We start from the raw sequence: 15,614 nt of genomic DNA on the forward strand, positions 1-15,614 counted from the left end.
ATTCCAATGAAGTAAGTGAAGTTGCATTTGCTTAAGTCACTGGTGAGTTTCGCCCTGTTCGCTTTTCACTGGCAGAGCTAAATTCACCCCTGGGCAGAGAGTTAACAAGACGCCTGGTCCTGCTCATTTTGAGGGCCCAGATGGTGCCTATGCCTCCTGCTGGTGCTCTGTATGGGGGGTAGGTTTTGCCCAGAAAGATTCTGCGCCGCGTTCTAGATGCAGCTGGGCCGGGCGCAGAAAGGAAACGGGCCCCGTTGCAGCAGTCCCTAAAGTACAACTTCCTGCTGAGCCACCCAAGCACACCCCACTGTTTTCTGCTTCTCACGCTGTGTTGAGGATTCCTGGGCACTAGCTGAGCTGGGCTACAATTAACATGGCAGCCTCTGTGAAACCCCACCTTATCCGCTAGGTTTCTCCTTTCTGATAGGCCACTGTCCTTGTCATTAGAGCTGGTGCTGCCTGGCAAACAGGCAGAATTGGGAAGAGGAAGAGTGGGAGGATAGACCTGCAGGGTTTCTCCTCTCTGCTCTGCCCGTGCTTTTCTCTCCTCTGTTAATGGCTCATCCTAAACATGACTGTTTCTCAGCTACTCAGTGGAGAAGATAATCCGTCACTGAGAACACTTTGGCTTCTGCTCCAGAGGACCTGAACCAACCCCCCAGAGCAGAAACCCCTTCATCTTTAGGATGTTCACAATCCTCTCTTCGGCTCGGGCCCATCTCTAGTTTCTGCTGCCCTCTAAAGGCCTGAGCTGCAGCTCAGATAACCAGCTGGAGAAAGGGAGAAGGAGGAGGATCCCAGGACACTGCAAACTGTACTGTCTACACACCACTTACTGTGCAGACAGAACCACGTCCGTGCCTCCCTTAGGGACCTGATACAGGAATAGAGACTCCTCAGAGCCTGAGTTTTAACATCAAAGGATTCAGTCACCTGCCTGAACGTACTGCAAAGCCACAGAGTCTCCTTCTCCCACCCGCCCTCCGCCAAAACTCCCACCCTCTCATTTTCCCCATTACCCCTCCGCCCTGAGCCCCAGTTCATTGTTATGAAGAGAAGACGCCCCCCTCCTATTCCCCACTCAATATTTGGGCAGGATAGCGTTCCTGGGAAGGCTGGCTCCCCTTCTCTGACTAGGCACGATGCCCTGAGCATACACTCTGCCACCTGCCGATGAAACAGAACAAAAACTAGCAGAGAGGGGAGTAATGATCCACGTCTGTTACCGTCTTCCTGGGTGGGAGATCCGTCCTCTTCCTCCATGACATCGTTCCCCTGAGACACAGAAGACAGGCAGTGAACGTGAACAGCAGAGGACTCTGTCCAAGAACCCGGAGCTGAGTCCTTCCAACACTGCCAGCCTCCTCTCCACAGGCACGCTGGCCACGAACCCATGCTGCCCTCCATCCCCCTACATTTCCCTAACTCCCCCAGGCACCTGTAGCCAGACTCACACATCTTTCACTCGGACTCTCCCAAGGGCGCTCAGGATACCCGCTTGGCGCTGTGCCAAGGGACTCGGCGGCGCTCCGCCCACTCAGGCCAGCGTGAATGTGGCCCAGGCTCCGCAGAACCCAGGCAAAGTCCTGCGCGCCTTACTGAATATTCATCCTCTGAGCTTGTCCCAGGGATAATCTGCATCACTGCCAGAGGATCTGCCCCTCCCACAGCTACTGCCAGTCCTGCCGGGGGTGGTGCATCTCCTCACCTCACGATGCTCCGACAAAACTCTCCTGGTGGCAGTTCTCACTCATCTCAGTTCACCCCCCACCCCCCAAGAGCTTGACACTCTCGTTTCTCCAGCCAAGGAAGACAAGCTAGGACACCGAGTGTCGTTCTATTCAGGCCACCTACACGGAGCCACTGGGAGTCATCAGCCGAGACACAACCCAGGGTAAGTGCTGGGTGCAATTTTTCGACTGAAACTTTGGTTGTTTTTTTTTTTTTTTGGCAGCGAAAAAGGCAGATTCTGCAGCACCGAAACATTCTGCCAATGTTGACAATTTGTTTCCATTGAAAAAGAGTAGAGAAGCAATTCTGAAAAAAAATCAAAACATTTGCTTTCGGTTTTTCAGTCTGAAGTGCTTGTTTGAAAATTGCCTTTAATTCTATTTTTAAAAAAAATGTTAAAGCCTAAAAATGCTCCAAACTGAAATGAAAGCCTTTCACGTCAGGCTGAACGGAACGTTTTGTTGGACCAGAAATGGATTTTTTAAAAACTCTGATGTGCCAAAAATTTCATTTTTGGTTTGACCCGAAATGATTTTTTTTTTTTTCAAATTCTGAGTTGCCAGCAAACCAAATCAAATAATTCAGTACTCACACAGCTCTACCCAGGACTTTCAGCACAAAAGCACACGCCTCTAAAGCTTGAGCTAAGGAATGGCTCCGTCAGGTAAATAGCAAGGCCTTATACACGCTGTGGCAGGTCTTAATTTGTAACGAAAGAGGTGCCAAATTTTTTACTTTCACAGCTGACCTGGCAAGCCCAGAGGTGCCAGGGTTCAGCCCTGGTACAAATTAGGCACAGCACTGGAACCAGCTGCTAGCAACCGGTGTGATCACCCACATGAATCCAGTGTATTACGTAGCTCACTGATCATTAGGAAAGGCTGGTGACAAGGTCCTTCCTTTTGAACATAGGTTTTTACCTCCGCATCTCGCTCCTCCGCAGAGATACTGACAAAATTCCTATCTGGAGATTCCACAGGGGTTGACTGCAAAAGGAGGACAAGAGAAATCAGACAATTCTACTTGCACGGTGTGTCCGTGAATCAATGCAATATGCAGCTAACGTTCTCCATCATCAGGGGCTGCCCTTAGGTAGCTGGGATAATAGACCCCAGCGCTGTCTTTCAGAAAGGCGAAGGCTCACCCAGAGGAAGGCTCATTAGCCGACGTACTCTCTCTATTTGGTGCTGCACAATTGAGCTTAAAAAAAAAATGTTTTTCAAGGAAGATTCCAATCCATGTCCCTTGAGCCAAAAAAATATTTCTGAGTTCAATATACAGGGCTTCAAAATTCTAGTTTTGACAGTAATTTTGTCAAGCTGCTGTTTAGGATAACCCGCCTGGGCAACCAAAAAGCTGAAGTTATTTGTATGACAATACCACCTAGAGGCCTTAACTGAGATCAGGGCCCCATTGTGCTAGGCACTGTGCAGACGTACACGGGCACAGTCCCAGTGCTGAAGAGCTGACAGTCTCAGCAGATATATAGGAGAGCCTCAGAGGTGCACTGACTTGCCCAAGGCTGTACAGCAAATCTGTAGCAGAGTTAGGAATAGATGCTCCGTCTCCTGACTCCCCGCCGAGTGCCCTACCCCACTGGACCACGCCGAGTGCCCTACCCCACTTGACCACGCCGAGTGCCCTACCCCACTGGACCACGCCAGTTCCAAAAGCCAGTTCTTTTCTACAGTGTTTTCTCTCACACACACTTTTGAAATGGATCTAACAGTTACAAAGGAAAGTGGGAGGAGCAAGGGAAAGGAAAGGAGAAAGGCCTCAGGGCTCCTCTGCCAGAAAGTTTTCCTTTATTGTTTGAAAGCAAAAGGTTTTAGAAAATGACAAACTTAGCTGCTCCAAATTGAAATGACAAACGGGTGCATCATTCACTGCACATGCGTTCCAAAGCCATTAACCCTCTAGTGCCCGGAGTGCTGATGCAGCCCGTCTAGAAGGGCAGTCAGACCAGAGTTGGGTTAATAGCCTGAGGTCAAATTTTCTAATGTGCTTATGAGACTTAGGAGCGTAACTCCCATTTTCAAAAGGACTTAGGCACTTTAGCAGTCTAAGTTGCTTTGACTTTCAAAAGGCCTAAGTCCCTGTTGACTAAGGCACTTGAGCTTTTTGAAAACTGGACTCCAGATCTTAAAGCAGAAGTGCAGTGAAAACAAGTGAGAGAGTCTCTGGTGTTATTCCATATGAACAAAGGAATCACTAGGCTCCCGCACGGCTCGTCCACCTAATCCGGTAGCCTGTCAAGGCTGGATGCTTCACATGAAGATGTAAACTACCCCCATGAATACAAACTCCCCTCCCCTCCGCAAATCACTGCTCCCCGGCATACATACAGCCCTACCCGCAAATAATCAATCACATTGTGTAATACTAGTCCACAAAGAGGTACATTTCTTGCTGACCCCAGATGGCGATCAGCTTCTCCCCCAATGCATGAAATGCTTGTAGGTCCACTATACCTACCTCTCCTTCTGAAGGAATCCCACTGGCAGCAGCAGGGGATGGGAGCATGTCCCCCTCTTCCTCTGTGCCCGGAGCGACATAAGAGCCAGACATGGAAGACATGGTGTCGGTGCTGATCTGGGAGTGCTGACTTTGGGAGGAGGCCATGGACATGATGGACTGGGCCAGGCTGCTGCTGCCAGGATCTAGGGAGAAAGGGAAGCGTGGAGAACACAGGGCGGCATTAGAGAGGGCAGAGCAGCTGTGGCTGTGCAGGTTTGACTGCAAAGGAAACAGTTTGCAAGATGGATTCTACAATGACGGGTGTCGATTTTGCACGCTCTCCTTCTCCAAACCCTGGTACTGGCGCCTTCAAGCTGGGTCCTTGCCTCCACGTCGGGTGGCCTGGAGACTGCAGTCGGTACCTGCCTTTTGAACACTTGACAAAGAAACCGCTTGTCTTTCTGGGGGGCTTCTTAACTGCGCCAATGGGAATAAGCTACTGCTGCATGCAATGCCTGCATCAAGCCTACAACTTCGGGGCTGGATGCAGGCATCACTAGGTGAGGATCTCCGGCCATGTTATGCAGGAGGTCAGACTAGATGATCACAATGGCCCCTTTCTGGCCTAAACATCTCTGAAATCTACAGATGGCGGCGTTTGATCATTAAGATATTAACAAGCCAGCTCAAATCCTGTTCACCTAATTCATGCATTACTCCCAGCCAAGTGCAGACATGACTAAGGCAAGCAGGATCAGAACCCTGGAAGCATCTTGGGACAAGATCTTTGTCCTCTCTTCCTCAAATGCAAAGTGCCACGTGCTCCTATGGCGTTGCATAATGCAGCCATCAGGAAGCCAAGTGACCACTGAAATGCTGCTTGTCCCTCGTCTCCTACCGTACCTTCTGGGGAGGAGATGGTGGAGGAGAGAGGGGTTCCTGTGCACGAAGACTGATCTATTGCTCCCGAGGAGGATAAGGTGAGGTTTTCACTCTCTGGTGTCATACCATATTCCTGGAAGGAGAGCAAACACACCAGAGTAAGAGGATGACAGGTCCCTGCAGATGAAGCAACTGATCGTAATTTGGTACTTTTCAAGGCATTTAGGGCTCCTGGCAGTTTCTGAATTGGTAGCCCTGGAGATTAAAGTCTTTGAAGCTTCAGGACAATAAATAGAGCAGGTATCTTCACAATGTCCCACTAACATGCCTGTTCTCCAAGGGCCACCTCTAGGGGGGAGAAGGGTTTTTAACTCTTGGTGCTCATTCCGCCTTTGGCCTTGCTGATGAGGCTGCCAACAAGTGAGCCAATTATCAGAGTGCTTTTTTGCAGCATGGACCCCCTGTACATTAGGACTAAAACTCTCCAACTCCTTTCACATTAGCCATCAAACTGCTAAGAGATTCTGATAATGGACTGATGTGGACATCTTTTCGAATGCACTGGAGAATGGGAACCCACCAATGAGTGAGCCGGAGGCTTTCGGGCCATGCACGACAGATTGGTTGATCACCAACAGACTCCACTACTGATCTTTGTGGAGACAGCATCCTCTATCCCTATCGGTCAGAGAGCCAGGCTGAGAGACAGGAGTTCTCGAGTGATATTCCCAGCACTACCACTGACTTGCACTCTATGACCTTACTTCACCTGTTACCCATCTATACAAGGGGGCTAATATGGACCCACATCACATGGGTATCATGGGGGTCTGACTCAACCTGCAAAGTGTTAGATAGCAGGGGCTGTGAATGAGAGGCTAATTAATGACTCTGCCCGGAAAATGACTGTGTAAAAATAGCACCTACTTATTTAACAGATCTGCCTTGAGAGGGCATTCAGAGTCCAATCTACTAAGTCTCTGCTATGTTTTACTGCCATCAGCCCAGCAGAACCAACACAGCTCTGGGACAACCAGCAGGATCCTTTCCTGCCTCTGGTCGTATCAGAAATATTAACTGCACTCCGATGCCAAGGTCACCTACGCATCCCCTGCCTCTTCAGATTATGCCCCCAGTTAAATCTGTGCAAGCCCAGAGGGCAACAGGGCTACACGGGGGTAATTCAGAGAGGACAGCACTTAGCTGAAGGATCTTCATTGCTGGCGACGATACACAAGAAAGAAAGAGCCCAGCTTGACTCTCAGATCCCAGGCTGAGTTGCAGGGTTGCCAGTTAGAAAAAAAATAACACAGCTTTGCTTGCAAACTGGACTCATTTTATACAGAATGACTGCAGAACAAAACAAACACGGAACTCCAGAATGCCAGTTCCATGGGTCTCTGCTGAGTAGACAGCTGGACCAGAACCCTGTTAAATAATCACCTCCTCATGCTGATGAGGAGACTTCCTCCTGGAAATCCTGATTTCTGATTCGCTGCAGGACTTCTCATCATCTTCTTCGTGCAGGACCGAGGAAGTCTGGGAAACTGACCTAGCAAGAAGGGGAAAGGAGCAGCCTGTTAACTTACGATTGCTCCAGTGATTTCACTAGCACAACCCATGCTGTCAACGCAACTGGCTGCAGCCCTCCACAGGAAGCCACTGCTCCAGGAGCGGGCCAGTGGAGGGTGTAACAGTTGTAGCTGCAGTCATGTGGCAGGGGTGTTAACCCTTTGAAGCCCAGACCCACATCAGGTCTCTGGGGCACCTTTAATGACAGACAGAACAGCCAGGTAAAAAAGTGGTATTTACATGGATCAGTGAAACAAGCGTCTTTTCCTTCGCCCTGTTCTCTGTACGGGGTCCTCCTCCCATCTGTTCTGCTTTCTGGACCAAAAATCTGTCCCCAGTTATACCGGGATAAATCCAGAGCTGTTCCACTGGGGTGCTGCCCCCACTCCAGCTGAACCCAAATAGGAACTGAGGGTGTTTGACATCCGACAGGACCCAGCCCTTAGCCAACACTTGGGGTTCCTTGGCATTGGCACATTCATCCTTCTACTGCAAGTCTCCACCACAGCATTTCTGCCAAGTGCCAACGGTCCCCTGGAGAATCAGGATGCAACAGACACCTGAGGCAGCACTGAGGGGACAGGGGAGAGGATGTTTCTCCTCCAGCATGCTAGGCAGGACCACACCATTAGAGAAGAAGCACAGGACAGATAGGACCCATCAGGGGAAGGTCCTGGGGCCTGATGCAGAGCCCGCTGAAGTCAATGGAAGGATTCCCATTGGCACCAAAGGGAGCTGGATCAGGCCCTTCAGAAGTACATGGCTTTACTGGATGTGGGCCCGATCCTGCCATCCCTGCTCTGCCCTCCCCCAGTGGGTATTTTGGAAGCTAAGGGCTGGGGACTGGACCCTACGAGGAAGCTTAGGCCAGAGTCCCTCTCCCTCTGGCTGCAAGAGCGTCCGGTAACGTGCGGAAGGGAAAGGCGGCGAGTGACTTACTTTGATAGGCTCTTCTTGAGTTTGAGCCCTTGGCTGCCACAGTCCGACAAGCGGTCAAGGGGAGAGAGTGTCCTGATGGGAGGCAGGTGGCTGTCGCTGCCATACGACGGCAACATCCCTGCCCCGTGGCTGTCCCCAAGCCCGTGCAGCGGAAGGGCGGCCGGGGACGGAGTGAGGGGCCCGTTGAGAGCTTCCAGCAGAGACACTACCTCGTAGCCAGGAGGGATGTTCTCAGAAGACTACAGGGAGCAGAGACAGGCCTGGGAATGAGCATTCAACAGCCCATGTTTCACAACACAACTGCCCCCTCCGCTCCAGGCAGGGCAATTCATTCCAAAGCGGCGGCCTATAGATACAAAACTTGGTGGCCAGGAACGCAAGGGCCCGAGACCACCGCTTGGAGGGAGGCATAGAGCAGGCAAGGGCTGTGCAAGCTTCTACCGCACCCTTCAGCCCCCTACTACGCTAGCCCTGCGCCCCACCTCAGCTTTGCCAATGCACCTTCAACCTGAGCTACAATGTCCCTGATTAGTCCAGCCCCGGATTCCCCACCCCGCACAGCTCTGCCAATGCACTTTGTTCCTGGATGTTGTGTGAGTTCAGCACTCCCAGGCTTGAAAGTGGAAGGAATTCCCCTTCCTGGGTTATCCTTTGTTTAGAAGCCTGGGTGCTGTTTTGCATCCCAGTGACTATACACCTTGGGGAGTAACAGCGGGGTCAGGACTACGCACGCGAGGGCTGATGGGTTGGCTTCTCTGGTCAATACTTACCGAGTGCTCCTCAGAATCGGATGTTTGGGAGGCGATGATTGGGCTGAAGCTGGTTGGAGAGAGAGGGCCAAGTTTTTTCCTCATTGCTCGGATCTGGAGCAAGGCTCGGAATGCTGAACAGTGCGGGGAGGGGAGGGAAGGATACAGAAAGTTCATTTCTAATATAACAAGCGGAAGACCCAACCCCCCCGGAGAATGCCGCTTGTTTTCATAAGAGCTGTTTTATTTCTTCTATTCCACGCTAGTGAAGGCCATACAAAATTGTCCGGATGGAACTGGAGGTTTTTGCATTTGTTCAGGATTGGAGGTTTTGCATTTTGTTGAAATTTCACACATTTTGTGTAAAACCTGCAAAATTTCAGGTTTTTCCACCTTAAAAATACAGCTGTTTTTGGTGGGGGAAAAAAATGACATGTTCACCACTCAGGACGGACCTATTTTCAAGCAGGAGACACTAACATTTTCAAAATTCCAAACTTGGAAGTTTTGGTCAAAGATTTTTGCCCCAGAATTTGCAAAAAAAAAATGTTGAATTTTGGTATTTTTTTTAATCAATGCCAAAACCTCATTTCACAAAATTTTGAAAAAAATAAAAACCAAAAACCCACAAACAATGCAGGTGCAAAATTTCTTGAAATGAAATTGGGAACGGTGCTGTAAAAATGATAGAAAGGGGTTTTGCATGGAGCTACCTCTAACACCAGGCAGATGACGATGTCTGTCAATGCACTAGCGATTCTAATAGACCCTCAGTCCTTCCTAGATTCAAGCCCTTATTCCGGACCAGCCAGCTCTTATTCACTAGTTAGGAGCAACTGCTCTCATTCCCTAGGAAAAGGTCAGTGCCAGCCAATCTCAGCTCCACGCACAGAGTCATCACATGAGCAGTTTGGGTGAAGCTACGAGTTTTGTCTTGCTTGAACTCCATGTGTAGAATGTGCAAGACAGATCTTCCCAAGCTAAAGAGTAAACCAACTTGGGACAATGCCCCCCCTCAATCTTCCACCATAGGAATCAGTCCTCTTCCACCACAGGATCTGAAAAGAGCCCTGAGCCTTACGCAGCCTGCAGATGGGGCAGTTGTTGGCTTGGTAACGCAGGGTGTCCGCACAAGTGTTACAGAGGCAAAGATGGCGGCAGGGTAGAATCAGAGTGTCCCGCACATCCGAGAGGCAGACCACGCACTCTGCGCTGTTATCGCTCACCTCGTCCTCAGCCACCTGGGCAGGGAGAGAGAGAGAATGAGGCTCTCCAGCTGGGCTTGGCACAGTGGGAGAAAGCCTTGCCCTTGGAGTGGCTGCTATTGCAGTGGGAGCCTGCAGCAGCCTTGGCAGCTCCTGTTCTGCAGGGGTCAATGGCTCACAGAGCTGCAGAGGGGTAGATCAACTGGCCCACCTCAGCCCTTAACCCACTGCTGCCCAAACACGCAGGGAGCCCCGAGGAGCTATGCCTGGGGCTTCCCTGTGCAGCTCCCACCAATCCAGCATTGCACCAGCTCCACAGCCGCTAGGATCCTTGACAGGCAAGGATTCACCCCAGAGAGTCACTGCAGCCCTATGTGCAGAGACAATTTAACAGGAAGGCCCATGGAAAAGAGCGTCAGTACTTGGGCTTTTTACCTCCAAGGGCCTTGGTTCAAATCCTTATTGAACATGAGCCTGGAGATCTCCCCCTAGTGCTTATTGGGTGGAAAAAGCATTAAGGTGGGTCCAGGATTGGACCAGAGCAAGAGGAGGGTGACTAAGGGTACGTCTACACTACGAGATTAATTCGAATTTGGGAAACAGATTGTATAAATTCGATTGTGCGCGGACACACTAAGCACATTAATTCGGTTTTTAACCACATTAATTCGGTGGTGTGTGGCCACACTACCCCATTAATTTTAACCACATTAATTCAGTGGTGTGCGGCCACACTACCCCTAATTCGAATTTACAAAATCGATTTTGGTGCTACTCCGCTCGTCGGGGTGGAGTACAGAAATCGATTTTAAGCACCCTTTAATTCGAAGTAACTGGCTCCGTTGTGTGGACGGGTTAAGGATTAATTCGGATTAACGCAGCTAAATCCGAATTAAAGTCGTAGTGTAGACCAGGCCTGAGTCTGGAGTGCTGCGAAGATGGGATGAGCCTGGGATTGCCGCGGGCACTGCTGGCCAGGCCTGAGGGGCACTGGCCATGCAGTGTGGGGAACCCAAGACTGGGATAGCAGGGCTAGCTGGAGCGTACCATTGTGGAGCAATAGCAGCACTGGGCCAAGGCCAATGCACTGTTCTATAAACTCCCTATTCCTGAGAGTGCTAAACAGTCACTGCATTAAGTTAAAGTGGAAGAGGAGAGATGTGTGCTCCAAAGAGAACGGCAACTAAGGAGGGCACCTCCCTTTCCCAGGACCTGCGCCCCACCCCCGGGGGACACACCCTTACCTTGGAGTCCTGCGTGTTGTATTTGTTCTCGATCCCGTAGATCTCCTGAAGGAGGTAGCTAACTCCATCCACCTGGAACCCACAGATACGGGGAAGTCACATGGGCGATGCAGAGTTACGCTGGTGCTGCCACGCCAGCTCATTTCAGATAGTCTCCTTGGGACGGCCTCTTTCTAAGCCTTCCCATTCCCCACCACGTGAGGAGGGACCCCCCTCCCCACAACTCCACCCCCAGAGCCCTACGCTGGGTGCAGGCTGTCTCTATGCATGCCACGCCCCGGCTGCGAAGGGGACATCTCATCGCACCAGTGATTCTAACAGACCCGCAATCCTTCCTGGATTCAAGGTCCCGTCCAGGCCAGCCCACCAGCAAGGAACAACTGCCCCTCAGCCCCCAGGACCAGGCCAGTGCTAGCCAGCCCCAACCCCACATACACTCACCACTTGTTTCTGCTTGAGGGGTTTCACACAAAAGCTACCATCTGCATGCTGGAAACAAGGAAATTGTACTCCAAGTTAATCCAAAGCAACCATAGACGCTAGAGGGAGGGAAGGGAGCTGTGGTGTATTTATCACATGCTGTATATTGTGACACCTGTAGCTAGGCTTGGCAGGATTAGATAGTTATCAGTAAATGTCAATTTCACACATGCACATGCAAACTGAAGAAAGAATGTTGCCATTGATAATACTGGAAATGTACAGAGAAGCAAAGTCAGGAAATGCTGCTTAAGAACTTCTTAGGTTAATTTAAGGCTATTTCCTTTGTCTATCTGGACATGTGATGCTGACCATGTGTGTTTTAACGGTTGTAAAGCTTTAACTTTTTGAATCTCAACGTCCACTGTAATTAAATAACGATTGTCTGAGCCATCCCATTGTCTGCCCCCCCCCCCCCAATAACTTCCCACAATCGTGAAAATGTGGTTAAATAGATAAAAATGGTTAAACCCCCTAATTATGCACAACTGTGAGAATTTACTTTGATAAAAATTGAAATAAATGCTTAAAAATAAACATCTGTCAAAATGATAAAAAAATAAAAACCAAATTCAGCCAAGCCTAACCATGTAGACGTCCAACAGATTCTCCATTAACCAGCTGATCTTATATCAAGATTGCTCTCTTTCTCCATGTATGCAAACACCAGTTTATCAAGCTATAGAAAAGTTAGAAATGTACCACAGGAATATGCAACACAAAGGCCCCTCCAGTGCTGTTTCAATGGATTAGACATTGTGACCGAAAGTTTCCAACTTGAGGGCCTAAAGTTAAGCTCTCAAATCAATATTCAGGCAAATAATAAATAAGCAGCCTGGATATCGGGCTCGACACCTCAAATGTTAGATCATTTTTTGCCCTCGGGGCTTAAACCCAGCGTTAGGTGCCAGCCTTTTGATTTCCACGTGTGGCAGTTTGTCCTGTGGGTCCTGCTGTCCCATCCATGCTGGGAGGAAAGGGGTTAAACGGCCTACTCCACTGGACAGGAAAGCCAGACTGTACGGTACATGGACCTGACAGAGACTCAACACTCACCTTCTCAAACGTCGCCAGCAGTACGTGGCAGTGGCCGAGGTGCTCTGCAAGATACAAAAGGGGCAGGGCCGAGAGGTAAAAGGGATGCCCTGCAGCTGGGAATCCGGGTCACTGCCCCAGCGCCCATTGCAGGAGTGGGATACAGAACACCACATCCAGTTGTTCTGGGGCAGGAGCACTGCCTGCTGGGCACTGCAATGGGAAAAGCAGAGGGGGGAAGGGTGCCATGTTTGGATACAGGGAAGATGACACGTTCCCCCCGCACAACCCAAGGTCAGGCAGGAGGAACCGGTCAGTCTCTTCTCTCTAACTCCTACAGACTGGAGGCAGGGGCTGCTATGGGTTAGCACGTATGTGAGCTAGGCTTCTAGTCCCTCTCCCCAGCCACCCGTTGAAGGCGCAGCTGTTACGTGGAGGGTTTTCGCTCTGTCAGGAGGGAAATGGCTCTGTGGATGCTCAGTACGAGCTGCAATGTGCTGCCTCTGCCCAGCAGATCAGGGCTAGGGCGTAACACCCAAGGCCCATATGGGACTGAGACGACTGCTGCAAAGCCCAGCTCGTCCCCATGGAACCGTGACGCTGTTGCAAAGCTGCAATGCGAAGGCACAAGGATGTAAGGGGAATGAACTGGGAATGCCAAGGGCCAAACTCCTCTTCGGGGTAACTTCACTGACTGCAATTCATTTGCCCTGTGACCTTATTAGAACCAGCCTATTTCCCACCTCTCTGACACAGGATCATCCAGAAAACCGGTCTGTAACATTTTAAAGCACTGTACAGACTTCAACTGGCTAATCCTCCTAGCTCCCCTGGGGGATGGTATCCCTACTGCGTGATGGGGAAATGGAGGCACGAAGAAGCCGAGTGACTGACTCCCAGCGGGTCAGCGGCAGAGCAAGAATTAGAATTCAGGAGGCCCTGGCTACCAGTCCCCCAATCCATGCTGACTCCCCCTAGACCATATTGGTCCCTGGGCAAGAACGGTCTCGGAGACAGGCCAAATCTTTTCTTGCCACACACTGGAAGGTTCACAAGGAACAGGAATGTGTGGGTTACGAAAGGACATGTCTTCCATTGCATCTGGGAGTGCCCCTCACTCCGCATGCTGCTCCGCTCGAGGGCACTCCCCAGGGGCAGGACAAGGGCTTTTAACAAGGCAGCACTGGAAGCCTAGGTCCATGTCAGCCAATTCCTGAGAGTCTGGAGAGACTCCAGTGGGCTAAGGGGAAAGGCTCATGTCGGCACCCAAATCTTCCATAGAAGTGGGGTTCCTACCAAGAGCGCCCAGGCAGAGTTCCTGGCCTGTTTGTGCTGGTGGGGGCCTGGCCTGTGCTCCCAATGAGAGCGGCTGCTGTTATAAGCCAGGAACCATCCACTTCCTCAGGGGAAAGCTGAGCCCTGCCCGGGCTCCTTATCTGGGCTAGAGAAAGTGTAACCACCTTATTGAGTGACCTTTATAAAAACAGAGGACAAATATTTATAGGGCAAGATAAGGGGGTCCCAGCTGGAGCGCAGAGGAAATGCATTTCCTTGGATTCAGAATTCCCTGACAGCCCCCCAGTGCCACTTAAACTCTGCAAGACGGGGCCGGGAGAGGGTCTACAACACCCCCAGCCATCTCCATACAGGGCCTGATCCTGCAGAGTGCTGCGTGCCCTGGATTTCAATGAGGGCAGAGGACACTCAGTGTCCAGGGTCAGGCCCGCTATGGAGTTCTCAGGACTCGCTTTCCTTCCCCCAGGGCCTGATCCAAAGCCCACTGGTGCCAAAAGGAAGCTTTCCATGACTTCAGCGAGCTGTGCATTGGGCCCTCGAACAGAGTGCTCAGCGGGGTCCTGAGCCCGGAACTGAATATCAACCTCAAAGGCTCGAGGGCTCCTGGCCAGGGGAGATCATTCATTAAAATCCCCTCCCTTTTCCAGTTTAAATGAAGCGGCTGCAGGATGTGCCGTGCTGCAGCATCCATGCCCCCGGGTGTACGTACGGCTGGATGTGGCCTTTTGTTATTTAATGTTTACATTTCCGTGATATTTAAAAGAGCCTGGCCAGGCCGGGCCCTTTGTGCTAGGTGCTGTACAAACATAGCATAAAGGACAGGCCCTGCCCCAAAGAGCTGATAATCTCAAAGACCTTGATGATAAGGCTGAAAAACCTCTGCCGAGGAATCAATAATGAGCCTTTATTTTCTCTCTCCAGAAGAGCAAAGTAAATCCATTTATCAGGCCATCTGGGCTGTCTTGTACCAGCACAGGGGACTGGAGCAACACACACGTTCAAGAGCAGACGCTGAAAGTTCACTGCGCAAACGGAGGCTGCATTGTAAGAACACAGACACCATCTGCAGGGCAAGTCGCGCGGGGCACCAGAGCCTTAAGGCTCATCCAGCTCGCTGCGGACGTAGGGAAATGAAGCCCTGCAATCCCAAGGGTCTGTTCCTACCATCTCCCTCGTCCACGACGGCATGCACCACCATGGGATACACCTCTCGGTCCAGGTCAAAGCCCAGCTGTAAAGAGAGGGAGAGAGAGAAGGAAACGTGTGACTATTGCAGGAAGAGTCACTGAGCCAGATTCTCAGCTGGTATAAATCAATGCAACTCCATTGACTTTAATGGAGCTACACCGATTGACACCAGTCGCGGGAGCCAGCCCAGTGATGCAAATGGTCCCATGTCGATTTACACCAGCTAGGGATCTGATCCATTACAGCGAACACACCCTTAAGAGCAACAGAGAGTCTTGTGGCAAGAATCAGTCTGGAGATAACGAGGTAACCACACACCGCACCATAACAACTCTAACTCGGGAACCAATCCATGCAACAAACCTCGATTCCAACTCTGCCCACATATCTACACCAGCAACACCATCACAGGACCTAACCAGATCAGCTACAACATCACCGGCTCATTCACCTGCACATCCACCAATGTTATATATGCCATCATGTGCCAGCAATGCCCCTCTGCTATGTACATTGGCCAAACTGGACAGTCACTACGTAAAAGGATAAATGGACACATGTCAGATATCAGGAATGGCAATATACAAAAACCTGTAGGAGAACACTTCAATCTCCCTGGCCACACAATAGCAGATGTAAAGGTAGCCATCTTACAGCAAAAAAACTTCAGGACCAGACTCCAAAGAGAAACTGCTGAGCTTCAGTTCATTTGCAAATTTGATACCATCAGATCAGGATTAAACAAAGACTGTGAATGGCTTTCCAACTACAGAAGCAGTTTCTCCTCCCTTGGTGTTCACACTTCAACTGCTAGCAGAGGACCTCACCCTCCCTGA

At 50.6% G+C, this 15,614-nt stretch overlaps 1 protein-coding gene across 2 annotated transcripts in view; it reads right to left on the reverse strand.

The window, feature by feature from the left end:
* The window catches only part of RNF157 (ring finger protein 157), an 80,784-nt gene that overhangs the window by 16,070 nt on the left and 49,100 nt on the right, over window positions 1-15,614 (reverse strand). For both annotated transcript variants that reach the window (XM_024206726.3, XM_024206725.3), the window contains exons 6-17: window positions 14,755-14,821; window positions 12,316-12,359; window positions 11,221-11,268; window positions 10,780-10,851; window positions 9,412-9,571; window positions 8,352-8,464; window positions 7,582-7,820; window positions 6,514-6,622; window positions 5,092-5,203; window positions 4,207-4,391; window positions 2,652-2,717; window positions 1,227-1,275 (exon numbers count right to left, since the gene is read on the reverse strand). In XM_024206726.3, the coding sequence (XP_024062494.1) occupies window positions 1,227-1,275; window positions 2,652-2,717; window positions 4,207-4,391; window positions 5,092-5,203; window positions 6,514-6,622; window positions 7,582-7,820; window positions 8,352-8,464; window positions 9,412-9,571; window positions 10,780-10,851; window positions 11,221-11,268; window positions 12,316-12,359; window positions 14,755-14,821 (1,264 nt within the window). The remainder of the gene's footprint in view (window positions 1-1,226; window positions 1,276-2,651; window positions 2,718-4,206; window positions 4,392-5,091; window positions 5,204-6,513; window positions 6,623-7,581; window positions 7,821-8,351; window positions 8,465-9,411; window positions 9,572-10,779; window positions 10,852-11,220; window positions 11,269-12,315; window positions 12,360-14,754; window positions 14,822-15,614) is intronic.

This window comes from Terrapene carolina, unplaced genomic scaffold, assembly GCF_002925995.2.
Source record: "Terrapene carolina triunguis isolate 2854851 unplaced genomic scaffold, T_m_triunguis-2.0 Scaffold192, whole genome shotgun sequence".
Taxonomy (NCBI): Eukaryota; Metazoa; Chordata; order Testudines; family Emydidae; genus Terrapene; species Terrapene triunguis.